At 62.0% G+C, this 17153-nt stretch overlaps 1 protein-coding gene across 3 annotated transcripts in view; it reads right to left on the bottom strand.

Annotated features, from left to right (window-relative positions):
• Positions 1-17153, bottom strand: part of CDH23 (cadherin related 23) — a 361784-nt gene that overhangs the window by 137889 nt on the left and 206742 nt on the right. For all 3 annotated transcript variants that reach the window (XR_011382433.1, XM_070057798.1, XM_051823796.2), the window contains exons 12-13: positions 2898-3047; positions 2325-2483 (exon numbers count right to left, since the gene is read on the bottom strand). Coding sequence is in view for 2 of the 3 variants with exons in the window: in XM_070057798.1 (XP_069913899.1) it covers positions 2325-2483; positions 2898-3047 (309 nt within the window). In the remaining variant the exon portion in view is untranslated. The remainder of the gene's footprint in view (positions 1-2324; positions 2484-2897; positions 3048-17153) is intronic.

The following is a 17153-nucleotide window of genomic DNA, read 5'->3' as shown; positions in this document are numbered from 1 at the left end:
AGCTGGCTTGGGACTGGAGTCTTGGGGTGAGCTGCATTTGAACGTGAGGCCCCCACTGCTCCCTGCCACCAGGGGAAACTCATTTTGCTGTAAGTGGGGGGAGCTCCCGGGACCTCAAAACCCAGGCTAGGGGAGTCTAAAGAGGCGGGAGGTGAGCAGGGCCCGTCCCCCATGCCATGTGGGCGGCCACAGCGCAGGGCCCGGCCAGGAGGGCGGGAGCCTCTCGCAGCAGGCTCCAGGCCTGCTTTCAGTGCACGTGAAAACATTTTCCTTTTCCCCAAACATCTTTTCCTGCCACAAGTGCCCGGGAAAGGCTTTAATAATATCCTGGAAAAGGTCAGGGAGGAGGGAGTTCAGGCCCTGAGCGGCGGCGCTCCCGTCAGCTGCTCTCCAGGCAGCGAGAGCGGGAAATCAGATTGGCCCAGGGTTCCAGTAGAGAAGGCAGAGGGGGGAGGCCAGGGCGGGGCTGCGGGGGGTGGGAAGGTAGGGGGCTGGGGAACCTGACAGCCACTGCTGACTCTGGGAGCTGGGGTGAGTGGGGGTTCCCCAGGGACACTTTCACACCCTCTTGACAGCCTCTCCGGGAGCTTTCACACCCATCTCACAGATGAGTAAATAAAGGCTGTTGGTGTGCTGTGGATGGGCTGGCGCGTGGTGAAGGCAGGGAGACCAGGGCCCATGCATGGTGCTGCTGCAGAGTGTAGTGGTGGGTGGCACGGCCCCTGCCTGTCTTTGCAGTCCCACAGACCCTGGGATGGGGGCGGGGGTGAGCAGGAGGTGGGAGGGGCTTGGGTGAAGGAGGCTGGCCCGCTGTCAGCCTCAGGCAGGGATCCTCAGTAGCCACATCTGCTCAACACCCCGTGGGGACTGGGAGAGGGATCCGAGTCAGGGCTGGGTTATGTCCACGACAGGTCCAGGGTCTGCTCCAGCTCTGGATAAGACCCAGGCTGGGGGCTCAGCTCGTGTCTCCCAAGGCTGTTTCCCTGTGCCAACCCCAGCCTGGATCAGCCTGAAACACCTGTGGCCACCAGGACACCTCACTCCAGCCCTGCAGTTCACAGGAAGGTGGGAATGCAAAGTGGGACCCTCTGTCCCCAGCAAAGATGCACCTGGCCTGACCCTGACCCTGGAAATCTTTGCAACCTGGTCCTGTGGTGCTGGGCCCTTTGTCCTCTGGGAGGCCCCTGTAGCCCTTCACCCCGACATTCAAAGGTGTGGGGGAGGGTCCAACGGTGCTGTCTCAGGTCCAGGAGGCCAGAGCCTTAGGCCCCTGTCCTGGGGCACCAGGGGACTCACTGCCGCAGTCCTGGGTGAAAGCTGGGGGGTAGGGAGGGGGAGGGGCGGAGGAAGCAGCTGCATCCGACTTCCTGTTTCCACCCACCGGCTCCAGCAGATGGGCAGGCCCTGGGCTGGGTATGCTCTCACACACCATCTGTCTGTAGAGTAAGCACACTTCCCAGGGGCCCGGGACCGCAGGCAGGCAGAGCAGGAAGCGGAAGCGAGGGCCCGGGGACAGCAGTGAGTTAAACCACGACATGTACTGAGCACCTGCCATGGGCAAGACCCCGAGAGTGTGCAGCAGCACCTACCCCGTGGGGCTGCTCAGCACCCAGCCCCCCTCTTCTTAACAGAAGCCCCATTTCCAGTCCTGGTAATTTGGATGAAGAGGACCCTACCCTCTGGCTCCACTAGGGGGCGTATGATCCACCCCCTGGAAGTAGCCCACTGAGAAGCACACTGTGACTTCAGGGGCACTTTGAGAGAGGATTTTTCCCCCAACACTGGGGCTGATAAATTGGTGAGAAGTAAAACTAGAGGTGCTAGCGCTCCTCTGTGCCAATAAGAAAAAGCAGAGCCCAGTGCTCAAAATAGCCTCTTTCTCAATTGAGTGCCTGGAGGCAGCCATGCCTGAAATCACTTATACTTTTGAGCTACAGGAGCCAATCCTTTTTTTTTTTCTTGAGCCACTCAAGGCTTTCTGTCCCCTGCAACCAAGAGTACTGAGCGACACAAAGGGCGCGTGTCACCCGAGGGCAGCTGGGGACACCCAGGTACCCTGAAAGAGCTCATTCTTCTTTGCCTGTGCTCAGATAGGGAGGGTCGCTGCCCTCCGAGGCCCTGACCCAGCTCCTGACCCACGCATTAGAGGGGCTTCCACTGCTCCTGGCACACTCAGGGAAAAGGTGGAAAACTGATGTCGCCTTGGCCCAAGCCCATCCTCTCCCAGGCTGGCGCCTTTTCCATGCTGCAGCCCTGGCCAAGGCGGCGTGGGAACCTTCAGACACCTGGGCACGTGCACCCTGCTGCCTGCCACGTGCACTCACCAGCACTGTCAGCACGGAGGTGCCCACGGTGAGGTTCTCATGCAGGCTCACGTTGTACAGGGGCTGGCTGAAGATAGGCCGGTTGTCGTTCTCGTTGATGAGGGCGATCTTCACCTTGGCGTAGCCCACGTGGTCGGGCACACTCTCATTGGCAAAGAGCTGGAGGGGGTGGAGAGAGCAGGGGCTGGGTGAGCTCCTGCGGAGCCCTCAAAGTCCTCCTTTGGCCTTGGCTGGTCCCACCCCAAGTCACCTGTGAGAGTCACTGGACGCAGCCGTGAACTCCCCTCCAACCCCCACTGCTCCAAAGGGCTAGGGGTGGCCTGGGATTCTGCGGGGGAGGGTGAGGCTGAGGGCTCTGGGCAGTGGGGCTGCAGGGGGGGCCCTGGGGCTGGTGAAATCCTGCTCTGCTCGGTTCCTGTACACATCCTGTGCTCGTCCTGTGCAGAGGGAGGCTCAGGCCCATCCTGCTGTCCCTGAGGTGCCACAGGGGCAGGACAGGGACCAGCAGGAGGTGGGATTTAAGGGGATGGTGTTAACTCCGCCCCCCAGCTCCAGAGAGAGGGAGGGGCTTACATCAAAGTCGTAGCGGTCCACCGTCTCGTAGTCCAGGGGGATGGCCACGCGGATGCGGATGTCGGCTTTGCCTTGCACTGAGGTTGGGGAGATGATGAAGTGGTGGGAGTTGTTGCCCACCAGGTACACCTCGAACATGCTGTTCAGGCCCTGGTGCGGGAACGGAGAGGCAGTGGGTCAGAGAGGGCACAGGAGGCCCAGGCCCGGAGCCTGGAGGGGGTGCAGAGGGCCCCGGGGGCCAGCCAGGGGCTGTCTCAGTGGGCCGAGGGCCCCGATGGGGCTTGGCTGCCTCTGATCCTGGCTGCCTGCTCCTGCCGGGATCCAGGCCACCTGGAAATCTGCTGTGGCTCTCTCTGCCTGCGTTGCCCTGTTGGTACCCACAGTGTCCCTTCTAGGTGGCCTGCTTCACTCTGCATCTCTGGTCCCAGTCTCTATCCCAGCGACCCCCCCCCAATAGGGAGGATCTGCCAGCAGAGACGGAGGGAGCAGGAGGGACGCAGGTAGGGGGCCCTGAGAGGCTTGCTCAGGAGGGAGGGGCCGCTCCCTTTCTTCCTTCTCGACCAGTCCCCTGGCGAGCACCTGGGTCTGCTCCACGTGGCACGGGAGCAGCCCTGGAGGATGCCGAACCCCAGGCTGAGCACAGGGCGGCCACATTCATTGGGCTTCCACCACGCCTGTCCCAGAGGCCCCCTGTGTGGTTTTGGGGTGGGGTGGGGGTGGGGCTGCTCTCTAGCTCTGGTGTTCCTGGTCATTCTAATCAGGGCCCGGACCCGCAGAACCCCTTGCACGCCACCCAGCTTGTTGTCAAGCAGTGTGGACGTCTCCATGTCACTGAGGTCCCCGGATCAGGAACAGGAGCCAGTGGGGGAGGGGGGTGAGGGGGAGGGTCATCCTGCTGGCCATAGAGTCTGAGGTGCTTGGAAAAGGGCTTGCCTCGGCCGGCGCCACGGCTCACTAGGCTAATCCTCCGCCTAGCGGTGCCGGCACACTGGGTTCTAGTCCCAGTCGGGATGCCGGATTCTGTCCCGTTGCCCCTCTTCCAGGCCAGCTCTCTGCTGTGGCCAGGGAGTGCAGTGGAGGATGGCCCAAATACTTGGGCCCTGCACCCCATGGGAGACCAGGAGAAGCACCTGGCTCCTGGTTTTGGATCAGCATGGTGTGCCGGCCGTGGCGGCCATTGGAGGGTGAACCAACGGCAAAGGAAGACCTTTCTCTCTGTCTCTCTCTCTCACTGTCCACTCTGCCTGTCAAAAAAAAAAAAAAAAAAAAAAAAAAGAAAGAAAGAAAAGAAAAAGAAAAGGGCTTGCCTCACTTCCCCGCTGGTGCAGTGGCTTTGTGACCAGGGCCCGCTCCTGACCTTGTGGGGTGCCTGGGGGCCAGGGCAGCAGGTCCTCTGGCTGTTGTGCCCAGCCCAGTGGACACCCAGGTACTTCCTTCTGGAACTTGTTCCTGGTGAGGGGGTAGCACCGGGCGGTGCTGGCCGCAGAAACCATTTATCTGGTCACAGGCTGCTCCCTGCGAGAGCGGGTCTCTCCCACACAGGACAGTGATGGCCTCTGGGCCTCACAGGATTTTGGGCCCGGGGAGTGGTCCCATGGCACTCACCCGACACATGTGCACAAAAGGCTTGTTAGGATTTCCCCATCCGTCTCTGGAGGGTTCCCATTTTGCTAACTGGGACCACAGGGACACTTTCCTCCGAGCCGGGAGGCAGACCCAGGCCCCTGCCCCGCCCCTGGCACTGAGGGCTTGAACAGGGACAGGGCCAAACTCCCTTGGCTTTTTCTGCCCCTCCTGGGGCCCAACGGGTTCTGCGCTTAAGGGGCCCAGGAGTCTCCAGTCCTCCCTGGGGTGGCCTCAGTCCCATTAGATGCAGGGGACCAATTATACTCCCCCCCAGGGCACTAATGACCAGCTATGAGCAGGTGGCACCAACACTTCTCTCACCCTGAGCCCTGGCCCCGTGACCACAGGACCTGGAGGCCTAGGAGAGGAGCTGGGCTGGACCTGGGCAGGCACAGAGCAAGGGTGAAGCCCCTTCCCCAGGGCGCCCGCCTCCCCACGCGGCCTGCCTCCCGAGGCTCACTGGCTCACTTACCAAGTTCTGGCAGTGGGGGCCGGTCCGTCAAAGGACATGCAGACAGAGAGGAGGGACCGGCCGGGAGAAGGAGCCAGACAAGTACGGAGAAGAGGAAGGAAGCAGAGAGAATGACCGTGAGCTCCTGGTCAGCAGGGGTGGGGGGGAGTGGGTGGGCTGGACCCCAGGACAGCTCCCTGCAGTGCTGCCCACATTCCAAAGGCTCCGGCTTGGGGGCCTGGCAGGGTTGAGGACAGGAGGGACGAGCACGGAGCCCAGAGGACAGGGCAGGGCACAGAGGCCGAGGAGATGAGATGCCAGCAGGGCTGTGGTCTCCCTGCTCACTCGCTCGCTCACTGGCCCTCCCCATCCCACCAGGGCCACAGCTGGGAGAGGCAGGGCCAGGTCCCTGCAACCCAACCCCAGGAGCCTGGATAAAACCCCGCAGGAATGAGCCCCCAGCACTATCAGAGACATGTCAGAGACATGATCCGCAGAGATATGGGAGGCCCTGTAGCAAGGCAGAAGTCTCAAGGGCACCCACATGGCCCCCTGCACCCGCCACCTGACACTGGAGAGCCTTCCCAGGCCAGGCCCCGCATCCCATCCCAGGCCAGTGCCCTGTCCCTTGTTCCCCGCTGCATCACTTGACACACAGATGACAGCGGTAACAAGGGCCACATGGCACAGCGCAGTGACACCCACTCTGTGCCAAGCACTGATCTAAATGCCGGAAACACCAACTCTCTTCCTCCTCTTCCTTAAGGGCTACAGAGCACTTCCCACTGGGTTACAGTCCCCTTTGTGGTCATCCTGGAGCCTGTGAGGCCAGAGGCCAGGCGGGGGGCTGTGCACGTCTGCCTCAGGTGCTGGGAAGTGACCTCACCTGTCACCCTGCGCCCTCCTCTTCCCAGGGGCCAGAGGGTGGGGAGGACCCCTGGGGAAAGAGAGGGACTCCTGGGCACAGAGGGAGCTGGCTGACAGTGACAGATGGGCTCAGGCTGGCTCCCAGGCCCCTGCACGGTCTCCCAGGACAAAGGAAGCGGAGCTCAGGCCCTCTGTGGGTGGTGTGAGTGCAGGTGCACTGGGCACGCTGTGGCCAAGTCAGTCGCCAGGGCAAATGGAGCCTCCAGGGTGAGGCCAGGCAGGGCAGGTGCCTAAGAAGGGGAGTTTTGGACCCTTTCCGGCCATCACAGAAGGGACTGCAAGTGGAGAAGGGAACCCCAAACGCAGAGCTCCCAGTCCAGGGCAGGTCGCAGAACCATAGGCGGGTCTGTGGGAGTGCACTTTGCTCTCCTCTCCCTTCGCTCCCTCCCGCTGCCATCCCTGGTTCTCCAAGTGTGGCCTGGGGCTGAGTTCCAGGCACTGGGGATGTTGCGGGGAGACCACCATCTGTGACCCCCGGCCTCAGTCAGGAAGGACTTATCACTGGAGCCCATGTAGGGAAGCCTGAGAGATTCCTGGTCTAGAGAGGGGGGCTGGTGGCCCCAGGGTCCCACCCAGGTACCAGAGGACTTCAGGGGTGCTTCTGTGAGCAATGGGGAACCACTTTACGTTCTGGAGCAGGGGAAGACCAGGCCAACACAGGAAGGTGACCTGGCAGCCACCCGCGCCTCACCTGGGCGCTGGCCCCTCCCCCTGACGGATTACCATTGCCAGCGGACATCTAAAAAGAAATGCAGCTGCCCAGAGCCACTGTGACAGGACCCCCCGGGGCTGGGGCCTGGGTGCTCCCCAGGGACTCGTGCTGCATGGCCAGGGTTGTGAAACCGTCCGTGGGGCTGGGAGAGCGGCTCGAGGTGCCCACAGGGGTCCAGAAGGGGCCAGCAGGGCAGAGACCCAGAGAGGCAGTTGTCTCCGGCCACACACCACAGTCGCCTGGAGAAGTACCCCACGGTAGCCTGCACCCTAGACCAAGAAAGCCACACTGGGGGGCTGGAAGCTGCGAAGGCCTCAGGGTAGGGGTAGCTCACGCAGACGGGGAAGTCTCCAGGTGCAGCGCTGGGACCCAGTGCATCAGAGGCACCAGGAGCCTGTCAGATGCAGCTCTGGGGCCACAGCCAGGTCCGCCCCATCGGACGCGCTGAGGGCGGGCCCTGCGTTGTGCCTTGACAACCCCTCCTTCCAGTCTTATTTTTATTTATTGCAGTTTTAGAAAGAAAGAGATTTTGAACGAGAGATCCTCCATCCCCCGGCTCACTCCTCAAACACCCAAACAGCTAGGGCTGGGCCAGGGCGATTCCAGGAGCCCCAACTCCATGCAGCAACTAGGGTGCCGGATGTAGGCACCGCAAGCACTGGTGCCGCGCGCCTTTCTCCGCCAGGTGTTCTGCTGCAAGTCAGCATTTGAGAAGCACTGGGACAGGGCAATGCCTGGGATGGAGCCAGTCTGCGGACCTGAGAGAATCGCCCTGCAAGATGGTGGGATACGTGGGGATGTCGTGGGGCTGGGGCTGGGGCTCTCACTGTTACGTGCAGCAGCGAGGGACTGAGAGACGCCTGGGAAGACAGCACGTGCTCAGTGTAGGTTCAGGCTGCGAGCCTGGTGGGCAGCAGCCCCCAGCAGGGACAAGTCCCCCCAGGGCAGCCCCTGCGACACAGCTCTCTGTCCTCAGCGACTCTGCAGTAGTCAGGACCCTGGGGCCCTCTGGTTATCTTCTGACCATGTTCCCTTAATGCAAAGCCTGCACCTGCCAGCACCTGCCCAGAGAGCCAGTTCCCACTGGGGTATGACGGGGACTGGGGCAGGGGGTAGAGCCTCTGAGAGCCCCGCCCGCCGCTGGCACGGGCCATGCTGGGGCAGCCCTGCTGTGCCGCAGGTGGCAAAACGCGGCCTCAGCCCAGGTCAGGGAACGGTGCCTCCACCCGTGCTGGGCGGGTCTGGGTCCCTGCTTCTGTGCCCTTGGCCCACTGCACCTTGGCCTTCGCGGGGGCGGGGTGGGGAATAGGCAGCGGTGCTATGGAGGGGGATTTTGTTGAGAAGGGGGATAAAGAGGAACATCAAAAGGAGCCCCCCCATGCGTGTGTGTGTGTGTGTGTGTGTGTGTATGGAGAGGAGCCTGCGGATTAAATTCTGCTCCAGCTGGGAGAAGCGATGAGAAGGCTGATTGGCGGCAGCCACAGTCCGGGGCTCCACGCAGCGGGCTGGGAGCTGGCGGCGGCCCGCGGGAGGCAGCGCAGGGCTCGGCTTTATTTACTTACTGGGAGGGGGGCAGGACGCCTGCAATCGCGCTCCCTGCCGGGCCGCCCTGGGCTGCAGGGAGCGAGGAGGCCTGTGCCTTATCAGCCGGCTGCCAGAAGCGGCTTCCTGCCCCACGCCCACACCTGCCCTTGCACCCACCTCCCGCTATTGCGGGCGCCAGGGCAACCCCTGCCCTGCCCGGTCGGACCTGCCCTCGCCCTCCCTGACCCGGTGTTGTTCTCCCTGCTATTTACTGCCAGGCATTCCAGGCAGCTGCAGCCCTGGGAGGGGCCAGGTGGTGTCCACACCAACCCTGCCTGCGCCGCGTGGATTCAGGTTGGCTCCCCTCGGCACCCCAGGCTCCCTCTCTGGGCTCAAGGCCTGAAGATGCCTCCTGGATCCCTCCAGCTGTCGCCTGCCTTTCCCCATCCCAAGGGCCTGCCCAGCCGATGGCGACACCTGTGTGCCCCCCTCTCTGCTGTCATGGGGTGGGGGCTGGTGCCTGGGTTAGAGACCCTGAGTGATGGTTTCAAAGAGAGCAGATTCACATGTGAGGAGTGGCCACTTCCAGCCCCGGAGCCTCCATTTTCTCATCTGTGAAATGGGGAGAGGGCAGCTCTCCTCCCCAGAGGAAACGAGGCAGGGTGGTCTCTGTCCCACCATGCCCTGTGCTCTCTTGCGGAAGACAGAGATCCCCGAAGGCAGCAGTCTTGTGTGCTCCTTTCTTGGTGCCCCAAATGCTAGGGGCCCCTCACCCCACTCTGTGAACAACCACGTGCCCCTGGCGGGGACCTGGGTCCCTGTCAACTGCAGAGGGAAGACCGAGATCCGGCAAGTGCACCTGTGACCCGTGCTCGGGATGGGTGCGAGGACCAAGGCCACCGTTATGGGCTGGGGGCCAGAGGGAGGCATGGGGAGCTGTGTGGGCTGCTGGACACCTTGGACCCCCAGTGAGTGCCTCCCTCACAGAAACCCTGTCCAGGACTCAGGCCTGCCAGCCTGGATCCAGCGTGCGAAGCCCTAAATGTCAGCGCTGCGTAAACCATCTTTGAAGTCAGCCCTGAGCCCTCACTCAGGCACTGCCATCTCGAGCGCCGTGATTTTCCGTGAACCACGCTACAGCCTCAATTTTCCGTCTGCAAAGTGGTCAGAAGGTAGCCGCCCCTGGATGGGCTGCCGGGGGTGAGCTACATGATCCCTGTCAGGAGACCTGCTGGGGAACAAAGGAGAGTCTTGTGGGGTGGGGGTGGGCGAGGCCCGGATGTGTGTGCACGCGGAGGGCGCAGGGAGGCACCACACCTACCCCAGGTGGGGTCCCGCAGGTCTCCCTCCCCTCCCCTCGGCTTCCTGTTGCTCTGATCCTGTCACTGAGCAGCAGAAAAATCAAAGCCCACCGAAGATGTCGTCTTTATCACTCTTTTGTCCATGCTTCCGCTTAATTAACCCCAATCAGGCACGGCCAAGTGGGCCCTGGCAGGGGGCAGTCTCTCCTTGCCCCTTCACCTTGGAGCTGGCTGCTTCCTCCTCCAGCCCCTACACCCGAGGGGCACCAGCTGCCCGGCGCAATACCAGCGTCCCAAGGACAATGGAAAGAGCCTTGCACAGGTCACATCCATGTCGCCGGGCACCGAGCCCTGCTGCCTCTCTTCTGCACGCCAGGGAGGGGCCGCCTCTCTTCCCGCAGAGGGAAGATGCTGCCCTTGTGTCCGGCTCGCACCCTGTCGCCACGGCCCTCCCCGGCCCTCTCTGTGATTTGGGCTCCTGTGCAGTGTGGACCTGAGGTCTGGAGTCTACTTTCTCTGGAGCTGCCATTCATTGCTGGGTGACTGGGGGAGGCCTCAGTTTCTTGATCTGCAAAATGGGAAGCTTGGACTGAGCGATTCTCTGAGGCCCCGTTAACACCCACAGTGCCTTTCAAATTGTTATCTGCTCCAGCGCTCTCTCTCCTGTTCCCCTCTCGCTCTCTCTTTTTTGTCCTCTGCTCTGGACTGAATTTTTGTGTTCCACCCCAGGTCCTTATGTGGAATCCTAACCCTCCTGGAGGTAGTGCCTTAGGGAGGTGCTTGGGGGGTGAGGGCAGGTTCCCTGTGAGAGTGACTCTTGCCCCTCCTGCCCTGCGGGGACAGAGTCAGAGGACAGCTGTGCAGGACCCAGCAGACGCTGACCCGGCCACAGCAGAACTGGGGGGACGTGTTTCTCAGGGCTGGCAGGCCGGGTCTGTGCTAATTGGCTACAGCCAGGCCCCTGATGGACCAAGGCCTCTCTCTTTCCTCCTCCTACCCCTCTTATCCATTCCCCCCACCTCTCCCTCCTCCTCCCCTCTTTCCCTCCCTCTCCCCGCCTCCTTGGACCCTCCCTCTCCCCAGGTTATCTGTTGAATTCCACACACGCGTGCACAGACGGATCAATCCGAGGCTGCCTTGCCTTCAGCTTATCTCTGCTCCAAATGATTGATTTTCCCTCTTTAAGAGTAATTTGCTGGTGAATTCCGTGTATTGCAAAAGCCCCTGTGAAATCGAATTCAATCCGATTGGCAGCTGGCACTTCGGGGGAGGCATACTAGAGCGCTGTCTCTTTCGCGGGGACCTGTGTATTCTGTCCACAGAGGAGGGCGCTGGCGCTGCCGCCGGCAGGTGCTCCTCACCTGCACGCGCATACATCTCTCCCCTCCCTCCCTGCAGAGGGATCTCCTGCGCGGCCCCAGCTCTTCTGGGAAATGAATTACAACGTGCATTGGGTACCCTGCATGAAGGCAAATTAAGGGACAAGTGCTTTTGGATTCCTAATTTGCAGCCTACAGCTTCCCAAGCCTGCAACACCTGACCCCCGTCTCCTGCGCTCTCCTCTCCTACACCTGGGCAGAGTTCCAGCAAAGCCCCTGTCACACGGTTGTTAGCTCAGCTCTTGTATCTCTCCTCCATGGTCCAGGGCCAGCTGGGCTCCGGGCCTGGGACTCCCCACCCTGGAGGCGGGTCACCTCTCAGACTTGAGTCTAACATGATAGGCTGCTGCCCCTGGCTGACCAGCTCGCCCGGTATACCTGGGACTGAGGCGGGGTGCCAGGATGAGGACTTATAACATCAACACCTGGACAGCCTCAGGCATACCCAGGTAACTGGTTCCAATCCCAACTGGATGAGGCTTGTCTGCAAGAGGCCAGCAGGGGGCAGTCAGCGCTACTGCCCTGGTGCGCGTGGTGTCCGGAGGATGCACCTCCAGGGCCTTGCCCTTGGTGTGGAAAGCAGGGGGTCTGTGCATCTGGTTCCAGCCATACTGGCCCCCTCTCAGCCAGGATACAGACCCCCCCCCTCGCCTCACCCTCTGCCACACCCCTGCCCTGACAACCATTTTTCTGTTCTCTTCCTGAGATTGCCATAGAATCATGCAGTCTGCAGCGTCTAATTCTTTAAAAAAAAGTTTTTGTACTTGAAAAAATGTATTTTTCACTTGAAAAGTTGACACTCGGAGTGCCCATGAGAGGTTGGGCTGGGTCAGGCCGAAACTGGGAGCCTGGAACGTCTGCTGATCCCCCACGTGGCTGGCAGGGACACAAGCACGTGCGCCGTCACTGCCGCCTCCCAGGACGGGCACTGGCAGGCAGCTGGAAGGGGAAGCAGGGCCAGGACTGGAACCCAGGCCCTCCCCATCTTCACCACTGCCCCAAATGCCCACCCGGGGCTGTGGCATCTGACACCTGCCTCTTTGGCCCAGCCTCACGCCTCTGAGCTGATTCTCATTGCGCCTTAGCGGGCTGTACAGTCTAGTTCCTGCAGGACCAGTTAGGATCCCGCGAGCTGGGGACGGAGGGGAGTGCCCAGCCCTGTAAGAAGGTTAGCCCTTCAGGGTGCCGAGGGAGAACAGGGGCGGGCTCAGTAAGTGCTGGTGTGTTTGGACATCCCCTAATGAGGACAATTAACACAGTCATTATGTTGAAAACAGAAAAGTAAACACAGACAGGCATGCTAATTTGCAGACTGCTGATAGCCAGGGCCACTGGGGGGGGACCATCATGGAGCCCACCCTCTTAAAGATGGAGGCGAAACCCACAGGGCAGAAGGGTCACCCTTTCAGCTACTTTCAAGTGTGCAGTGCGCGGCTTCTTGCTCTGTGCACAGGGCCGCAGGAGTGAGACCTCCCTCCAGCTCCCCAACATGTTCATCCCCGTGCCCAGTAAGCAGTCACCAACTCCCCCCGCCCCGCCCCGTCCCGCCCCAGTCCCTGGCAACCGCCAATCTGCTGCTGGTTTCCATGGATCTGCCTCCTCTGGACACGAGCCATCCATGGCCTGGTGGGCGCAGCGGCCTCTGTCCCGGCTGTTTTCTGGCAGTGCTGTGCTTCCTGGGTTCCCCCTGCATTGCTGGTGGATCAGCCCCGCACTCCCTGAATGGCTGCCCATCAGCGCTTGGCACAGGGCACCAGGCTTTGTGTCTCACTTTCCTAGGCACTGGATGTCCGGGTGGCTTCCTCAGTGACCTCCTGGCACCTCCAGTCACCCCGTGTGTGTGATGCGGCATGAGTCCGGGAAGCAGAGACCCTGACTGTGGCCTAGGCCTCTCCGGCCTCCTCGCTGCCCCGTGCAGGTGCGCCCCTGTCTCAGAGCCTGCGCTTGCTCTGTCCTCTACCTGCGTGCTCTTCTGCTCAGCCCTCCCCTCCCAAGGTCCCCCCCCACCATGTCCTCTCACCAGGCTGGACTCCTCTGCCCAGCACATCTGACCCTGGCCACCACTCCCCACCCCGGCTTGCTTGTCTCCACGACTCTGTTCACCACCTGACATAGTGTGTGTTTGCAAGTATGGTCCCGGAGTGTAAGCTGCCGAGGGCGGGACTTCCTGTGGTCACTTGAATAGCACCAATGCGCACCACTGAATAAATGATGCAATGAGCGGACTCCCACCTCCCACCCGACACAGGAGCCCTTCGGTGGCCACCTGTCTCTTCCTGTCCCAGGCCTGCGGGCACCTGCCCCCCCCCCCCCCGCCTGCTCCACACTGAGCTATCACCTGCTTGCTGACACCAGCTCTGCACCTCTCACCTGGGTGCAAATGTGTGATAACCTTGATGCTGAAACTTCTCACTTGAAAGTCCTTTTTAGCAGGTGGAGAAACTGAGGCCTGGAGGGGGAGGGGGAGGGGGAAGGTGTGCCCTGAGTGACAGCACACTCCCCACCTTGTCCTATCTGCATCACTCTCCCTTTGCAGGGCGCATCAGCACGAGTCCGGGAAAGCAGAGGTGGGTGCAGGCTCTGGAGCAGACGGGTGCCCTCCTCCGTGGCCCCCTCACCACGTCTGCCCAGTGGGGCTCTGTGCCTCCTGTTCCTTGTCGAGTATTTCACAGCCTGTGGCCTGGTGAGGGGGTGCTGTGCCCACCCCTGCCTTAGAGACAGGATCAACAACAGCCTGCACCCAGCACCATCCTGTGGGATGGGGTGGGTGAGGGGAGCATGTGACCATGCTGGAGTGAAACTGGGCTCGCCAGTGTCCCCAGGGAAAGGGCCCCAAGGTGGGCATGGCCCAGGCAAGTGGCGCTGGGAGGGGTCGGGGCTGGGAGGCAGAGGGGTGGAGGTCAAGGTTTGCTGGCTCTGCTTCTGACCGGGAGTAAGGGTCCCAGGATACAATGTTTCCCACGACTTCCCACCACCCTGGCCCTCTGCACATGGGGCAGGGTGGGGTGGGGAAGGAGACCACCAGGGAGGTGGACAAAAGGAGAGCAGCCCCCCCAGGCCAACAGAAGGATGGACTTCTCTCTCTGGGCTGGCAGGAGCCACGGGGACTGGGGCGAGAGGGCTGGAGTCCCAGCCCCGCCAGGGCCAAGCCCCAGCAAAAACAGCATGCTAATTAGATTTAGGGATGAGGCTAAATTAGGAAGTGAGGACACCCTCTGCTCCCCGGGGAGCTGGAGCTTAGCTGGCTGGGAGCAGTCACACTGCGGGGCGCAGCCGGGACAGCAAAATCCCAGCAATCATCGGCGCCAGCCTAGCAGCTCCGCAGAGGCGACCGGGGAGAAGTTAATGGGAGAAGCTGCCACCCACCCCTCCCCAGCTCTGCTTGGCCGTCAGCAGCCAGTTTCCCAGAAAGCCTGGATCATGGGGGAGGAATCCTGGACCTGGGGTGGGAGCTGGGAGACAGTGGGGGCCTTTCCAGTGGACTCCTGCCAGCTGCTGGGGTGGGGGTAAAGAGGCTGAGAGATGCGCAGCAGGCGCCGGGAGCCCAAGTTCTGGCTGTGCAGAACCTGGGTTCTGGAGCACACGGAACTCTGCCAAGGGTCAGAGTCACTGAGAGCTGCCGGCATCTGGGGAAGGAGCCAGTGAATGGGAGAGCTCTGTCTGTCTGTCTCTCTCTTGATAGTCACTGCTGCCAGGGCACGGCGCATGGCTTGCTGAACTCCGCTTCCCACCAGCTTTGCCTTGGTTGCTCCCCGGGCCAGCGTCCTCACCCCCACGTCCTCCCTGTTCCACTTCACCGCAGGGCGAGGGAGGTGTACCACCCCTAGCCTTTATGTCCCCTGGCGGGGGGGGGGGGTTCAGTGAGTGGCGGGCAGCGCCCAGCCAGCTCCCAGGTGTCGCCCTCATTCATGGACAGGAAAGGAGGGTCTGGAGACTGGGACATCCCTGCATCCCCGGAGCGTGCCACGCCCTACACCTGCTGCCCTGCGATGAACAGGAATAGAGGAGGGCGGCTGTGACCTTCCGACCTTCCTTTGGGTGGCAAGGATGCCTCTTGCTGTGTGGGTGCTGGGGAAGCACTGACGGCGCCCAGATGAACGGCGGCCTGGAGGGGCCAGAAGTGCAAAATGGACGCTCAGCTGAACGTGCATGTGGGGGTGCCAACGTTAAGAATTTTAAAAGTGTCAGCCTGGAAACAAAAGCCCGGGGAGGGAGCCATGGGGCAGGGCGGGCGTTGGTTGTGGATCACAGGGACGGGGTGGGGGTTGGGGAGGTGGGGGGTGAAGGAAGGGTTTGTCACCTGCCTGGGCCCCAGTATGTACGCAGGTATGGTGCGGCCCACGGTCCCTCCTACTCAGAACAGCACCTTTAACTGCATAAGATGAAACAGGGCCACAAAGCCAGCTACTGTTTTGACACAAGCATCAGAGTATTTCGAGAAGCCGCTACAGTCCCAAGGGTGTGTTGGGGCGCGGTCCACAGCGGCACTGGCGTCAGGGTGAGATGCGCTTGCAATGGCCAGTTCGCGAGAGTGTGAACGGAACTTTGAGACTGCCACGGCACCCGCTCAGGGCGCGAGAGATCAGAGTCACAGCCATGGTGCCTGCGAGGTGGTTCATGCCTGCCGGCCTGCTGCCCCCTTCAGTCAGCCTCAGTGGAGGCCAGGCGGCCCCTGCCTCTCCATCCTGGGTCCTGATGCCTGGACCCCCTGGAAGGGAGCCTGGGAGAGACCTCAGGACACCCGCAGCCCAGGACACAGTCTCTGCCGAGCGAGCAGGGAGGGGCCGGTGAGCCCGCAGCCCGGACAAACCGACTAACAGGAACAAATGTGAAAACGAATTCCAATAAACACAGGTTGCGGGCTGTGGCTCCCTGACAGGCCCAGGACACACACAGAATGGAAAATGAGGGCGGTGGATAAAAATAAAGGCGGAGACGAGCAGGAGAACGGGAAGTCTCCCCTCGGCCCCCTCCCTGCCCCCCACGCACAAATGAACCCGGCGCTCTGGACGGAGCCGATTCGCCCTGCGTTTGCTTTCTTTTCTGTATTTATTTGGCGATGTCTTCTCCTTGGGGAGGTGGGTAATTCTGTTCTTTTTTCCTGTGCCCCTCAAACAAATGAATCGTGTCATCTCCTGCCTGGAACAGGAATGACTCCCGCCAGATGTGTCCCCGGTCACCTCTGCGGTGCGCGCTCCGACCCCCCACCCCTCACACCTCCCCAAGGCCGGCCAGGCTGGAGGTGGGAGGAGCCTCTGCAGGGTGGTACCGCACCACTGGGGGGTCGCCCAGCAAGCCCTAAACCCTGCATTGAATTCTCAGCCAACCCCGTAGCCCCAAGGGGCCCTGAGGGGGATGCCTAATACCACAGGGACAGAGGGCCCCGTGCTGAGTCGCCACTTCCTGTTTTCAGCTGCCCGCCCACACGTGCCCACCTGTGCCAGGCGGTCACTTAAGCTCATTTCCTCAGCAGAGTTGGGAAGTGCAAATCAACAGGGTGTGGAGGGCTGAGAAGGGACAGAGGGCTGGCGTGTCCCCCCTAGTGGGGAGCCCCGAGGCACAGGCGAGACGAGACGCCCAGGGCCACGGCCTGAGACCTGCTGGCCGTGGAGCCCTGGGCCAGCCCCTTAGCCTCTCTGAGCCTTCCTCCTCTCTCAGGACAAAGTCATCCCCGGGTCTCCCAGGGCCGGGCACGCTCCTCTCCCACCAGCCGCTGTCCTGGATAGACAGAGCAGCCCACTCAACCCTGGCCACAGCTCCGGGGGGGCGGGGGCGGGGGGAGAGGGAGGGAGGAAGCCACTGACCCTCCTTCACAGGCGAGAAACAGACCCAGAGCATAACGAAGTCCCCGAGGGTCTCGCAGTTCAGGAGTGGGGAGCCATGTCTGGACCCGGGCAGTCTGCCGGCAAAGCTGGGGTTTTTATTTTTAACCGCTCCAGCTGCCTCTGTTGTCCTTACTGCCTCCAGGAACCAAACACACAGAGGCTGGGCAGGCTGGGAGTGGTGGGGCCACAGAGGTGAGCGGGCAGCCCCAGGGAGTGAAGCTGGGCCACAGAGGCCCCCAGCGGCCCGCTCCCCGCCCAAGGTCTCAGGGCCGGGGAGACTGACAGGGACTTGAGCCGCGCTTTCCCTCATCCACTGTGGGCAGGCGGAGGTCCACACTTCTATCCCTGAGCTGAGGTTAGGCCTGAGAGCCTGCGTCCCGAGGCGGGAGGCGCCCACGTGGTGGGTTCTGAGGGCGGTTTCCGTGGGTGAGGGATGGGGGCAATGGGGGCAGTTGTCCACATGAGAGACCTTGCGCCCCGGCCCCCACAGTCCACCTCACTGTCAACACAG

Source organism: Oryctolagus cuniculus, chromosome 15, assembly GCF_964237555.1.
Source record: "Oryctolagus cuniculus chromosome 15, mOryCun1.1, whole genome shotgun sequence".
In the NCBI taxonomy this organism is placed as follows: Eukaryota; Metazoa; Chordata; class Mammalia; order Lagomorpha; family Leporidae; genus Oryctolagus; species Oryctolagus cuniculus.
This window is presented reverse-complemented; position numbering and strand designations above follow the sequence as displayed.